General features: G+C 40.5%; 1 protein-coding gene across 1 annotated transcript in view; it reads right to left on the reverse strand.

Moving 5' to 3' along the window:
- PCSK1 (proprotein convertase subtilisin/kexin type 1) overlaps nucleotides 1-14,203 on the reverse strand; it is a 43,014-nt gene extending 28,811 nt beyond the window's left edge. Inside the window, exons 1-5 of the mRNA XM_017859684.1 lie at nucleotides 13,765-14,203; nucleotides 10,099-10,203; nucleotides 6,231-6,341; nucleotides 3,721-3,867; nucleotides 2,335-2,411 (exon numbers count right to left, since the gene is read on the reverse strand). Of these exons, the coding sequence (XP_017715173.1) occupies nucleotides 2,335-2,411; nucleotides 3,721-3,867; nucleotides 6,231-6,341; nucleotides 10,099-10,203; nucleotides 13,765-13,944 (620 nt within the window). The 5' untranslated portion in view covers nucleotides 13,945-14,203. The remainder of the gene's footprint in view (nucleotides 1-2,334; nucleotides 2,412-3,720; nucleotides 3,868-6,230; nucleotides 6,342-10,098; nucleotides 10,204-13,764) is intronic.
- Between the last annotated feature and the right edge of the window lie 823 nt (nucleotides 14,204-15,026).

Raw genomic sequence — 15,026 nt, forward strand, 5'->3', positions numbered from 1 at the left:
TATAATATATAATCAGTTAATACCTCTAAGTCAAGGAAGTAGATTCTTTTTCAAAAGATGATAAAACTTAAGCACAAAGAAGTTAAATAATTTGCTCAAGATCACCCAACTACTAAGTGGCAGATCTAAAATTTGACCTAAATTTGGCTCCCAAGTCTGCTCTTAACTGTTGGGCTATGCCATGCTTTCTCAATGCTATGTGGAAGGTTCACAGCAGACCATGATCTGGAAGCTCAGAGCTTTTAGGCACAAAACAAATAGCATTATATCGGCTTCTTCCCTGAGGCCTTTGCAGCTCCCTGGGTCAGGGAAATTATATTTTATTAGAATTATTACATTCATAAAACAACTATTAAAAATGCTGTGCTGTGAGATCCCCTTTGTTTTGAGGAAGGTCTGAGTGTTCCATCTCCTGACTGGAGAAACTCCAGAGAATATCATTTCATCAAGAATTCGCCCACTGTGCAGTCATCACACAAGTTATCACCCACACTGGGTCCTGAGGCCAGACTCAAGCTCTGCCTGGAAGGACCATATACTGCCTAGGAAAGAGCCAGTGCCTCCATCTAAGTCACTTCAGCTGCACTCAAGTGTCTACGAACAGATTTCCCAAGTACTTTCTTCCAAGTACTTATTACCCATTTCCTCAGGAAGTTCATTTAAGAAACGTAGGGAGAAGGTACGTCATCACCCATTTTAGGGGAAGAAAATGGAGTAGAGGCAGAGAGAAGTAGTGATTTCCCCAGGTCACCCTCTCCTCTGGGAATTGGCAAAGCCATAACTACATTACAAGGCTGTGCCCCAGAACAGTAGAAATCCCTACTGGTCCTGCATTATCCTGCTTCAGACATACAGGGAAAAGTTTGTCTGAGGGTCTGCTGTAAGCTCTCGAGACACTCTCACTTTCCTCCAAAGGTACCCCTGCCAGAGGTTCCTATTGTATTTTTACTGGAATGTTTTCACCTCTAAGGGGTATTTGCAGTCAACCCCTTTACTCAACCTCAAAGAAATAAATGGTACTGAAAGAATACGTATCCCTGAACTATCCACAAGCCTCCCATTCTCCCCAAGGAAGAAATAAACACCCAGAAGTTGAGATCAAGTCCATGTGCCCCAGCCTTCCATCCTGGGGTTTGTTGGCTTTCTGGAGGGAGGACTACCCAAAGAAAGAAATAACTTTAGATCCATATTACTGCACCAGCCACTTTGGAGTTCTGAGGGAGAATAAGGGAGGGAGCAAGTGAGAGAGAGGCAGAGAGAGAGACAGAGACAGACATGTCTGACCCAAGTTGGGTAACAGTCCAAGAGACAGAGCCATCCAGAGAGAAGAGAGAAGCATTCATGTGACATATACCAAGAGCTATTAGATGCTTGGCTTTTTCCATCCTCACTTGTAGTAGCAAACCCTAATTTTGACCTTGGCTTTGATCATTTTGGTGCAAGTCTCTTCTGTGTAGAGAAAATGAAGAGGAAAGTTTGAATGTCTCCTTAATGTCTGTGAGAACATCGGTATGAACAAAGAAGGTTTCTCCCATGGGCATGGACACTTTGAGGGTCCACATGCCTAGAGGGTGAAGTATCTTTGGGAGTAGGAGAGAAGTTGAAAGTCTCTTGCCTCTGGGTCTTTCTTTCACCTCTCACTTTAGAAGACTGTGCTCTTGGCCTCTGTGGCTCTTGGCCTCTCTCACCACAATGTGGCTTCAAGGGAGAGAGAGTTAATCTGGGAGTCGGGTGCTGTCTCCTCTCTCTTTCCTATGGCCTTATAGCAGCAGGGACTCTGGAGGAGACGTCCCGCTGGCTCAATGCCCTGGAGACTGCGTTGGATTCGGGGGTCAGAACTCAGAGGCATTTTTTCTTGTCTGGAGTCTGGCCATGCTCTTCTGAGAGAACTGGTGAGGGTGACTGTAGCTATCGTCGGAAGTTGTGGGCATTGTTCATATCCATTTCTTTACATATATTTATTTTCATGACTAACATAAAGCATGTTGCTAAGAGCAAAAAATTCATAAAGGAATTCAGGGGCGGGATGGGCTTAAAATGTGTACTCTTTATGTCTCAAACATTCTTTCTAAAGCTACAACAATTCAGTAACATTTGAGAGGAGAATTTCATAATGTAAGAAGTTTAGTGAAAATATGGTTTTATAAACTAGTGGGAATATGAAAATAGAAAGTTTGGTTTCTGCTTTAAAAGCAACAAAATATTGTCGTATGGATGTTGTGCATTAACATTTTCTGAGCATTGAAATGTGGATAAAATGTATGGTATAATTTTCTCAAACAAGATAAAACCATAGTAAAGTACTTTATTTCACCCAATTGCACATTTACTCACTTGTTCTCATTTGTGGGATCATATCGGGGAAATGGATCATGGTCATTATCATTAAAATCATAGCTAGCCTCTGAATCCTAAAGAGACAACAAAAAACAACACTGTGGCATCATAAAAAAAAAAAAAAAGCATCACTTCCCAAGGTACCCTATACCTTCCCATCCTGGCTGATAGCTCAAAAGCCTACATTTTAGCGTTTCTGGCCGAGTCACTGAATATTTATTATACCCACAAACCAGGCAGAGATGATGAACACAGCCAGAATTCAATTCTCAGTGAATGTTACCAAGCCTATGGTTCACAGACACTCATAGGATATTGGAGTTGGAAGGAATTAGTTTACTTAGTTCAGTTACCTCAGTTTTCAGATGAGAAAATTGAGGCCCAGAGAAGTTAAATGACTTCCCTAAGGCCATAAAGCTAGTTAGTGATACTTTGACACTCATCTCTCTTATCAATATAGGTGCAAAGAGGTGGCTGGGGATGGGACTCAGGTCCATGGTGTTCTCCTTCAGCCTCCCAGACACACTAAATAAACGTAATTTAATTTGAGAGAGGGTGCTTGAAATTCAAGACAAGCTTCCAGGTTCCACTCCTTTTTCCAACCCCACAGCTACACTTAAACGCCTCCCACATACCATTACTGTTACTTTTCAATGCTTTCCGTATATTTCAATCATTCCTAATTTCTACTCTGTGCTACTATTTGTCCTTCTCTTTTCCTTAGCTCTTTAGCTTGGCATTATAGCCGGGGAATGTTTGATAGGTGGAAAGGATGAGAGAAAAACAAGGGATAATCTTAAAGACGAAACACCAGCCTCCTGATCTAAAGACCTAAGATATATGATGGTGTTCATATTATATTATAAACTCCATAAACAATGAAACAAATTGTTTTTTTATTTATTTTCCCATTTCTAGAAAACTTTTCCTTTCTCAGATTGGCATAGGTGCATTGTGTATTATTCACTTTGGATTTGCATGGAAGGAATCACATTTATATAATTTTACAATGTCAGGGATATAGACTCATAAAAGAGGTGAGGAGGGAAACTGTGGAAATGATCTCAGGCAAGGGGCTTGATTTGATTGCTTTAATGCCCCAAACACTGAGCAACTCAAAGTCATCGGATTTTGGTAACTTAATTGGTGTAGGCACTGCCCCTCCTTCTCCCAACACATATACTTTTGTACAATTTTTGATCCCACTGAATTATTTCAGTGCCTACTGGTACAAAATAAATTCATGTAAGCTAGTAAGAAAACCTTGGCCCATAATCCCAGGGACTGACACCACAGCAGCATCCCCTTGAAAATAAGGAAAGCCCTAACTGTGCATCTGCACAGACAGCTCCCTAAGTCAGTCATGAGAAGGCACACACTTACATAGTTGGCATAAATGTCCGTGTGATTCCACTCCAAACCATCATCCAGTACGGTGATAACAACTCCTTTGCCTGTAATGCCTTTTTGCCAAACAGGTATCACATGAAGGTCCAGCTTGGGCAGGGCTGCCGTCATCCTGGTATCTTGCTGGTAAAGAAAAACAAAGAAGCATTTGTAAAATCATAATTGGCTTGCTACAAAATGGGCACTTAAGTTCCAACCTGGAGACTCATCTTTCTTTTTCCTTGGGTCACTCTACTGTTTAGAAGAAGCCAATTCAATGAAATGAAAAAACAAAGTTGAGAGTAGGGCCAAATGAACCCCCAGAGTGCTGCTCTTCTCCCAATTGTCCCCAATGGACATCACTTGAAAAGATGAATCACCTGTGCTCCTTCTCTTTGAACTACATGGCTTTGAAGAATTTTATCCCTAAATGTCTTTCATTTATAATAACATGCTCAACCCTTTCATCTATGGAAACTCTATTTGATAGTCAATGTTTTCATCTCCCCCCACATCCTGATTCTCCATTGCCATATTGAGCTCTCATTATATTGCCTGGTGCATAGTCGTTCATGAATGTTTTAGAATTTTTCATCTAAAAGAAAAAACAGAACCTGGAATGCTCAGGAGACTTGATTGCCTCAGGAATTGCAATGTAATTGCCTATTTTTAAGTATGAGTGATTTAGGGGGTAAGTATCTGTGAGAGGAGATTCAGGGTTTTCCTTTTCAAATACATTTTCTGATAGTCAGTGTGTAGGACTGTACAGGAGATAAGTTGGGTAGCAAGAGAACACAGATACAAGCACATTTCTAAGCCTGTGAGAGAGAGACAGTAAAAGAATGCCAGGTACCTGGTGAAAGGGTCAATAAGAAATCTATAAATAACCACAATCAAAAGTGTCAGTGAAGGAACTGCCCTCTTGCTGTTGTGCCCTCCTCCCCATAAAGAGGTTGGGGGAGTGGGGTGACAAGTATTTACCAGGCTGGTATGAAGCTGAATCACAGGAGGCTGGAATTGTTTGGCCAACAGACTGTTGGCCAAAGTCAGAGAAGAAGGCCTTTATGTCAATTGTAGGAGCAATTTTAGACTGTGGTTGTTAAGAGTATAGACTCTGGAGTCATGAATTATGGTCCCACCACTAGCAGCCATGGATTTTGGCAAATTATTCTACTTTCCAATATCTCTGTTTTTCCATCTGTTACGTGAGCATAAGTACTATTTCTACAACACAGATAATCATGAGAACAAAATGAATTAATTCATATCAAACATTTTAGAATCGTGTTCATCACACAGGAAATGCACAACAAGTGTTAACTGATAAGTCTCTTCTGCTGCAATGAGCAAATACTTAAGACAGTGGCAAGAGGCCGGGTGCGGTGGCTCATGCCTGTAATACCAGCACTTTGGGAGGCCGAGGCGAGTGGATCACCCGAGGTCAGGAGTTCGAGACCAGCCTGACCAATGTGACAAAACCCTGTCTCTATTAAAAATACAAAAATTAGCTGGGCATGGTGGCAGGCATCTGTAATCCAAGCTACTCCAGAGGCTGAAGTAGGAGAATCGCTTGAAGCCGGGAGGCAGAGGTTGCAGTGAACTGAAATCATGCCATTGCACTCCAGCCTGGGCAACAAGAGCAAAACTCTGCTAAAAAAAAAAAAAGAAAAAGAAAAGGGAAGGAAAGAAGGAAGGAAGGAAGGAAGGAAGGAAGGAAGGAAGGAAGGAAGGAAGGAAGGAAGAAAAGAAAAGAAAGAGAGAGAAGATAGTGTCAAAAGAAACTGATCCCCTTTTCCATCCATTATGCAACAAGAGTATCTAAGTCTTAGCTTGTGTTTTTCAAGAGAAATAATCTTTTATAACATTCTCACAACAAATCCTTCTATTAGCCTATATTATTACCATACAGACATAACATTAAACAGAAGAGAGGACACCCTGCAGATAGACAGCAACACTTAACAATTTCTCCACTCAAGGATTTGGTAACTATCTTAAAGGTAGAATGGTTTGCAAGTTCAGACATTTGCAATAGACTTTTCTTGTGTTCCTTCTTTTAGCCTCTTTCAGAGATTCTCATCTGTGTCATATAAGAATTGTCATTCAGGGTTGTATATGCCAAATTATGTTCACTATACTCTGTGAGTGCTTTAAAGGGTTCTAAAGAATAACTTTAACCAAATGAGATTTTTGCCATAAGTACTGTTTTTGGAACCCCTAACCTGCAAGACGTGATTTTTCTGCACTTACCCCAAATAAACTCAAGAAGACAAAAAATACAACCTATTTTTTCACAGCAGCTAAAGATATCTGTTTCCGACATCCTTACTCAGTAAAACAGAAGAGACAGATCAAGAAGGTCCCATCAGCCCTAATCTCCAGACAAGATAGCTTCCTATGAAATCCTCCATCATTTAAAAAAAAAAAAAAATCCTTGTTGCAAATGTAACAATATAAAGAAGCCAGGTCCCAGGTCTCACCCACATAGTCCTTCTGTGGGTACTTACCAAGTACCATTGCTGATTCCACATGGGATCATTGAAGAGATTTTGTGCTGAGTCCTTTACAGCTGAACGTTTAGCTCTTTCTTTTTCATACTGTTGTTCAGCCCATATCACCTACAAGGATTTTTATAGCAAGAAAATCAAAAGTCAAATATCTATCTCTGTATCTTTCCTCTAACTATCTCCAGTACCCTTCCTAGCAGAGTTCAGGCAGCTCTGCAATATTTTCATTTGACTACAGATCAAACTGGCACCTCAGTGAGAAGAAGGGATTGCCCACTGGGGAGATGAACGTTTCCTCTGTTACAGTAAAGTGCACCTTTAGGGGGAGGAGAAGCAGTCAGTGAAATGATAATTCCCTCAAATTATTTACATTGTGGTTTCAGTGGAAGCAAAAGTTCAGTCTGCTTTCATCAGCAAATGGACCATAATACTCATTTTTATATTGAGGTTTCAGGGCTCCGTGGCTGAAAATTTGTCTGCTTTTATGGATTAAGTCAACAAGCCAAGAGACTGCTGTTATAATGCTCTTATAGATTAATTCCTCTTTCCTTACCTACAAAAGGTAGAAATTGCAAATATTTTGTAAAGTAAGAATGGCATTTTATCCATGCAAATGTGAAACTATCCCTCCCCTGTGCTTCGACCTCTGCTTAAAAGTACTTAATATGAGAAACATATCCTGGGTGATGAATAGCACTACTGACCACGCACACTTACCATTAATTCAGTCTCATGTATTATGCAAAGAGATCTGACAATATGAAAATTACCTGGCCCATATTTACAGCATAATCCTATTATACTTGAAGCCCTAAGAGAGTGAGGGACTGCCTTGTAGTTATATTCATTATAAGATAATTCTATACTCTTATTTTTCTTGGCAACATGACTATTTCATACCCCAAACACATCTTTTCTGCTCAATGCATGATGACAATTCAGTGTGTGGTGGAATATTGTTAACGTGAGAGTACTCATGAATCAGCTCCAAAAATAAAAACTGAAAAATAATTTGCAACTGAAGGATAAAACCATCCACTAAGACTGCCCTGAATTTTCAATTAAAATGTACTGCAAACCTATTAAAATAATGGGAAGAACTTGAAAGCTAGAAATTAGTCACTATGATTTATTTTTAAAGTGCTTGTATTTTCAAGCTTAATTGTTTTGGCTTAAAATACCTCAATGCTTGGAATGCTGCCCATCATCTGAGTTGATCTCTGGAAGCTGACTGCTAGGGCATAAGTACTAATCTTTGAGGTAGAGGGTCACTTACACTTGGAGATTTTATTAATAGACTTGTAAAGATAGACTATTGCTATATTTCACAGAGCTGATTTGAAAGAATATTATCTTCCATCAAAAAAGAGCAATAAAATGAAAACCAAGAGCAATTTTTTAGAAATGGGATACAAGAGGAGGCACTCTGCCATCTGATCAGATAAACATCCAATTGTAGAAAACCGTGTTATTATTAATGTCATTAACTCAGAATCACATATTAATCTCTAGAATAGCAGGCTGAATGGAATAGAGGAAAATTAGTAGTGTCTTTCTATTATGCATAATAGGTATCATGTACTTAATTATAAATAATACTTTTGATCTGGAAAGAGCATTAAAGATCATCTACTTCAACCTTCCAATGCAAGTTTCTATGGTCCTAGACTGCTTCCTAAAATAAAATTATTCTTGGGCTAACTTTTTACAAAGTTGTACCTGTGCTGGAGACTAAATTCTTAGCTTTTTTCCATAAATGTCTTAAGATTCCCTGAAAAAATCAGCTATCAAGGGGATGTATAAAGAGCAGAATGGGCCATCTTCATTTTCGTGAGATACTTTGAGTAAGAATAACAGTTAGGTATGCTCTATTCTGTCCAATTTTCTCCTATGAAAATGAGAAGACAGGTCAGTTTGACTTCTATGTGCATTAATGGGCATGCAGTTTGGGCATGCATTTAGGCAAAGAAGGAAATCTCTCTCCTCTTAGCTGGGGGACTAAGCCTAGCTAGAGTGCTGGAAGTTGTTCTGCTTTTCAGAGCCCACACGCAATGAGCCATCTGCCTTGAAGTGAGTAAGGGAAGACCTCAGTGGACAAGAAACTTCTGTAATAAGGTCTAGGGCCTCTGATTTGGTCTTCCACATCAAGCAATAACTTGACAAGAGCTAGCAATGGGTGTAGATGAGCTATAGGGTCACTGTCTGTGGTCCTAACACAGCATTGTTTGTCAGGATGTGGCTGTTTCTTTTACATTCCAACACTGGTGACCCAGGTCATTCCCATTCCCCACCCATAATTTGTCTTTTTCTTCTCCTTTTTAAAATGCTATCCATTTCAGAATGAATAAAACAGCAAATTATCTTACAGGCCTCATGAATTCTGTCTACTTTCAACAGTTCTATCACCTTTCTGTCATATGTGTGTGTATATATATATTTCTGTCACATATATGTCAAATATATATATTTATTTCTGTCTCATATATACATACATATATACATAGATATACATATATGTATATATACATACATATATACACACATACACACATATATATGTATATATATATACACGCATATATATACATATTTTTCCCCCCTGGGAAATTGAAAGCATTTTTTTTTTTTTTTTTTTTTTTTGCGACAGAGTATCTCTCTGTCGCCCAGGCTGGAGTGCAGTGGCGCCACTCACTGCAAGCTCAGCCTCCCGGGTCACACCGTTCTCCTGCCTCAGCCTCCGGAGTAGCTGGGACTACAGGCGCCCACCGCTGCGCCCCGCTAATTTTTTGTATTTTTAGTAGAGACAGGGTTTCACTGTGGTCTCGATCTCCTGACCTCGTGATCCCCCCGCCTCGGCCTCCCAAAGTGCTGGGATTACAGGCGTGAGCCATGGCGCCCGGCCGGAAAGTTGAAAGGATGTTTTTAATTCTCTCACCAAGAGGATCTCTCACCATAATTCTCCAGGGTGTCCTAGGTAACAGAAATCATGTACACAGATATCAAGATATCAGTGTAAATTGGAATCAGGATAAATTTCTTCCAGTATGGTATATCCTTGAGAAAAGGCAACACTGTATGAAAATTACAATACTCCCAACATAGTCAACATTTTCTGATATGTTTGTTCACCTTGAAAATAGAATTCAAAATCAGTAAGTACATTAGCTATATATTCAAATTGCCTCTACCTTATTTACCTGTGTTTATTCTGTACATTTTCTGCTGTTACCTAATCATTGAACCAAGATACAAACTAGGATGAAAAGAGATCAAATGGTTTGGATCCAACAATAGAATATTTATGGAAACATTTGTCTCATGAAGACATGGATTTACAGTTCTCTCATAAACACTAGCCCCTTATACAGCAAAACCAAATAGAAATAATAGACTTTTTTTTTCAGTTATGCTGAAATGTTATTGAAAGTAAGGCTCATGTATTTTTTTGAGCTCACATTGGTATTAAAATGTTTGATACATAATAGGCACCTAATAAGAGGTTGTTAATTGATTGTATTGTCAAACATTTTTATTAGTGTTGCCCCCTCATTTTAAACATTCACTTTCACGCTCTTAGACTGAATTTGTGAGTGTACATATAAAATTAACTTTAGATATATATGTAATTATATAATTAAAGTGCATGTATATGTGTAAAATTAACTTTAGCTCAACCCATTCAACCCAATCTTGTTATTATTATGTGCAATTATAATTTTATGGAAAGAAATTAGAAACATTACTGATAAACAATCTTGATCACAATAAAAAAGAACCACATTTGCAAAATGCTTCTGTTCTTATTAGAAATCATAAAGAAAGCAGGTAAGTTAGAGTATTGGTTTGAAGACAAATGTACAACACTTACACGATCATCATCAGATAATCTCTTAGTGATGTGAAAGGCACTCCTTCGAGACCTTCTGGGGTGGCTTTTATGTTTGAATAAGTAGTGATTTTCAAGTGAACCAATCTATAAAAGGAAAGAAATAAAATAAATATCCACTTTCCCAAACAAGTATATATGGACTAGTTTAAAACTCAGCTAACTTAGAGGTAGGCAACTTTTATTAAGCCTATTCCTTGTATCTGAAGTTAGTATTTTTCTTTTCTTTTTTTAACTTTAATTTTAAGTTCTGGGGTACAAGTACAAGTTTGTTACATAGGCAAACTTATGTCATGGTTTATTGTTTTTGTTTTTGTTTTGTACAGATTATTTCATCACCCAGGTATTAAGCCTAATACCCGTTAGTTATTTTTCCTGATCCCTTCCCTTCTCCCACCCTCCACCCTCCAAAAGGCCCCAGTATATGCTGTTCCCCTCTATGTATTTACGTGTTCTCATCATTTAGCTCTCACTTTTGAGTGAGAACATGCAGTATTTTGTTTTCTGTTCCTGTGTTAGTTTGCCAACAATAATGGCCTCCAGCTTCATCCACATTCTTCATGAAGAAGGCACTGGTAGAGGTCTTAAGATGACCCTCGGAATACTACTGCTTGAGCTCACAGTATACTCACTAGCTCACGGTAGGAGACTAGTGATGCTTCTATTTTATACACATTGGAGGAAATACATGTTTTTTTGTGTGTGACAATATCATATTAAAATGTTCATTTGATCAAATATATCTGCTCAAAGAACAATTATTTGTGGTAAGCAGGCAAACACCTGGGATACTATCTATGGTCAGTGCCACTTTCCACTAAAATAAATTATCGTTTTTATAAAATATAGCCATTGAATTCAGAGTGATGAATTGTTATTAGCCACTATTAGTAATCATTTGATTTCCCACTAATTCAAGGCTTTCAGAAAAGAACATGCTACATTTAGGGCAGGTGTTCCACTTAAGAGTGTGTATACTTCTCTGGGTAGCTATTGACACCTTTGGTTCATTTAGAACTTATTCATTATCCTTTTGAGCTAGTCTCCCTTTACTTAGCACTAAATTTGAAGCTACCAAATCCTCTAGATAACCCTACATTTTTAAAATTAAGAAACAAACAATTGACAACAGTATATTACAGAAGAAACATGTTCTTTAAATCGGTGATTCTCATCACCTAGAGAATTTTAAAATAGAGAAGCTTAGGCCCTGCTCCAAGCCTGAATCTCAGTGAATCTTCCTATAAGCTGTGGATGGAATTGGGGAAAGAAATCACCAGCCATAGAAAAAGATCACCAGTGCTTAGCTCTGTTTTCCCTGCTGTCAACTAGTTTTTCTTCTTGTCCCTACCTTAATCCAAGCTTTATCCAGAGGCAATAAGGTACCCAATATAGTAATGCTAAATTTGTGTAATTTTAGTAATATTAAACAAAAAGAGAAATAAGCAGAACCAGGAACGTGCTATCAGTCTTCTACAAATAATTATTATTCTAATAAAATAATTTTTGTTGTTTGTTTTAAAACTTTTGTTAGTAATGCCATTTTAACTAAAAATGGATAGAGGAAAGATAGCATTGTAAATAATATATAAATATAGATGGTTTTCCCCCACGATTTGTTAATGCTTTTGTGACTATGCTATCCCTTACCCAAAGATCCTCCCAAGAATGATGATGTATTGTTTTTTAGTATTAAGATTTATGTTTATTTGTTTTGAAAAGCAATTTTCACATTGAATGGTCTAGGTTTAGATACATGCCTAGAGCTAACAGGTGGGAAAAAGAAGAGAGATTTAGTTTTTGCTGTCTCCCCCGGTCTCCTCCTACACAGTTACCAGTGGTATTTAGCCTCTCAGTAGCTGCTCAAGGAATACACAATTAAATCCCCAGTGCCTACCCCTATAGGACATACATGATTTTTATGATGCCCACAGTATCCACCAGCACAATGTCATCTGCTACTCATGCTCTCTTTGGGTCTCAAAAATTCCTAATAATTGTGTGCAATTCCCAGACTTACTACTAAACTGTATTATGTCTCACTGTTTTCCCACAAGCTGTTTTCCATGCCTAGACTGTCTTCTCCAATCTCATTATGTTCTCCTGGCAATCTCTGACTCCTCTTCCCCGTGCAAATGTTTCCTCCTTTAGGCAGTTTTCATTCACCCCTCTCAAATTCCCTACTACTTTCATTCCTTCAACCAATGAACATTGAGACTTCAAGAACAACTTTTATTATTACACAAATTACGATCAGTTGCAATCATTAATCTCTAAGCTAGTTTCCTCTAGATTCTTGATTACTTGAGAGCGTTTTTTCCCTCCTCTTATTCCTCAGCCCCTAACACGGAGCCTGGCACGAGGGCAAGGGCTGGCCAAAATCAAAAGACTCATCTGCTGCTGGGACACCAGGAAGCCAATCTGCATAGATTTTCCTGCCGGGCATTTCAAAGACAATTTGGTTTATAAAGTTGAGAATGAAGCCTCCAGCAAGAGCAGGAGAATTCCCCAGCGGGTTGGGTCTACAGAACCGCCAACGCCCCCGCCGATTACTCATCCGTGACTCCAGCGGCGTCTCAACCACCACCTCCAGAAAAAACGCGCCAAAATGTTTTACAACTCCCTCCTCCCACGCTTCAATGCAGACCAACTTCCCAAGCAGGGGGCTAGGGCTTGATTCTGAGCCAAGGAAAGGAAAGCTCTAGCTTAGTAGTCACACTCCCTAGGGTCCCCTCGGAATCGCTCAGCTATTAGCAGTCTCCCACTTAATGTCTTGACGCTCACTCACCTCCAACCAGCTACCTATTGACCAAGCCTTCACTTGGACAGGCAACAATAAGCTGAAATTCCTGGGAAAACGATTACGTACTTAGCTGAAGAACAAGAAAGAAATAGATCCCTTTCCCACAGTCAGTTCGGCATCTCGACCTTGCAGTGGGACTGGCCGGGCAAAGTTACGAAGCTTGGACTTTGTAAGTTCCCAGTGAAAATCCGGACCTCCCCAGAGGGGTACGGAGATAGATGGTCCCGTGTCTCTCACCCACCATTTCTCCCCCAGCTTCCCAGGCTACTCCGCGGCCTCCCAACCTCCTGGTCGCCAGTCCCAGCACCTGGCACTCTTCCAATGCCCTGGGCGTACCCTTAAAGGCTGCCAGGGCGGACAGCCCCAAGCCTGCTTAGCCCCTTGCATCAGGACTTGGATCTGATGCTGCCATATTGAAAAGAAGGCAACAGCCGGCTCCTGACGCAGACCGCCTCAGTCCCGGGGAATGGAGCGCACTGATTCTCCCGGGGGCGCTTCGTTGGTAAGAGCTTGAGTGCATCTCAAGTTCTCTGAACAAGCGTGGAGGGATTTTCCTTCCAAACCGCGCGGGAATGGATTTCAATTCCAGAGCGGCCAACAGTAAGCATAAGCCCTACCCAGCTGCAGTGGCTTCCTTCTGCTTGACTGCGCCCAGCCCAAACAGTAAATAATGCAAGCTTTCTCTCTCTCCAAACGCGCCAGGGGCTAGAGCGGGAGCAGCTCCTTGTTCTTTGCTACACTGGGCTCCGGAGAGTGCAACCTGGGGCTCCCACTTGGAAGACCACGCTCCAGTCCCGCCAGTCCCCTGGGGCCCCAGAAAGTTTCTTGAAAGTGGAAACTCTTACCTGACCCAAAAGGTCATAACCCAGCTCCTCGGCGATGGCCGAGGCTGCTTCCGGGCCCCCGGGGATCTCCGCTGCCCATTCATTAACAAATTGCCTTTTCGCTTTTGCACTGTTCAGTGCACACCAAGCGCAAAAGAGGGCGAAAGCAGTGCACTGCAGAGTCCAGGCTCTTCGCTCCATGGCTCACACACTCGCTTGAACACGAGTGGGAAGGGAAGAGGAAAAAGAAGCAAGATAGGAGAAAAGCCAGAGAGACTCCCCCTTCCCACCCTCGGGCTCTGGACCACTCCTGGCTCCTGGTTGCTCTGCGAAGAGCTAGGAGGAGCGCGAGGAGAGGCTGGGCGGCGGCGAGCGCTCAGTGAAGCGCTTCGGTCTCCAGGCTGAGTGGAGCCCCAGCCCTTCCCAGCCAGAATGGAAATGAGTGTTTACACGTCAAATCGACGAAAGCCATCTCTTGACGTCAGATCTACCTGGACTAAGATCTGAATGGTATTCCCGGCGGGGCGGAGAAGCGGCTAAAATAAGCAGCCAGGGATTAGGAAAAGAAAGGAACTGTTTGCTGGGATCAGTTAAGTCTGCTCCTTGTCAGCCCATAAATTCTGTACCGTGAGAAACATCTTCACTTTTCAAAGAGAAGTGCCCCATTTGAATATAACTACTAAGAATAAAAGGCTGGGAGTGCTTTCCCACCCTTCCATCCATTTTCTCTGTATTTATTAACTCATGTGTGTGGCAGGGATGGGGGAGGCGATAGGATTCTTATAATGGCCCTTTGGGTATCAGCACCTGCTATGAAGAACAAGACTCTTAGGTCTTTCAAATCAGAGAGAGGCTAGGAGGGTAAGGAGAAGAAGGGAAGCTACTACTGCCCAAATTCTGTTCTAAATTGTCTAAGAAAATGAGCATGTCTCCGAGACAATGTTAAATCAATACTTTTAAAAATGATTTTTTAACCATTCGAACACTTTAGTTTACAGGTTTACTTCCTCCTCCCCTTTGTTTCTCAACCTCAGTAAAACAATATCAATAGTTATACTTCGATATTGCAAAGCCAGCGCCACTACCACCTTTTACGGTGTTTATCAGTAAAATGATTAATCATGTGATTTTTAAAAAAATATTTTTAAGAATTTGTCAACAAGGGGATCTAAGGTCCCAAAAGCTGTTGTGTTGATTCAGGGAGGGAAAGAGCAGTTTTTATTTACCTTCACTTTCCATTTTGCGTCAGTAGAGCTCTTCACTTTGGTGCTGAACTGGAGCTG

This window comes from Rhinopithecus bieti, unplaced genomic scaffold (assembly GCF_001698545.2).
Source record: "Rhinopithecus bieti isolate Rb0 unplaced genomic scaffold, ASM169854v2 scaffold_50384, whole genome shotgun sequence".
Lineage (NCBI taxonomy): Eukaryota > Metazoa > Chordata > Mammalia > Primates > Cercopithecidae > Rhinopithecus > Rhinopithecus bieti.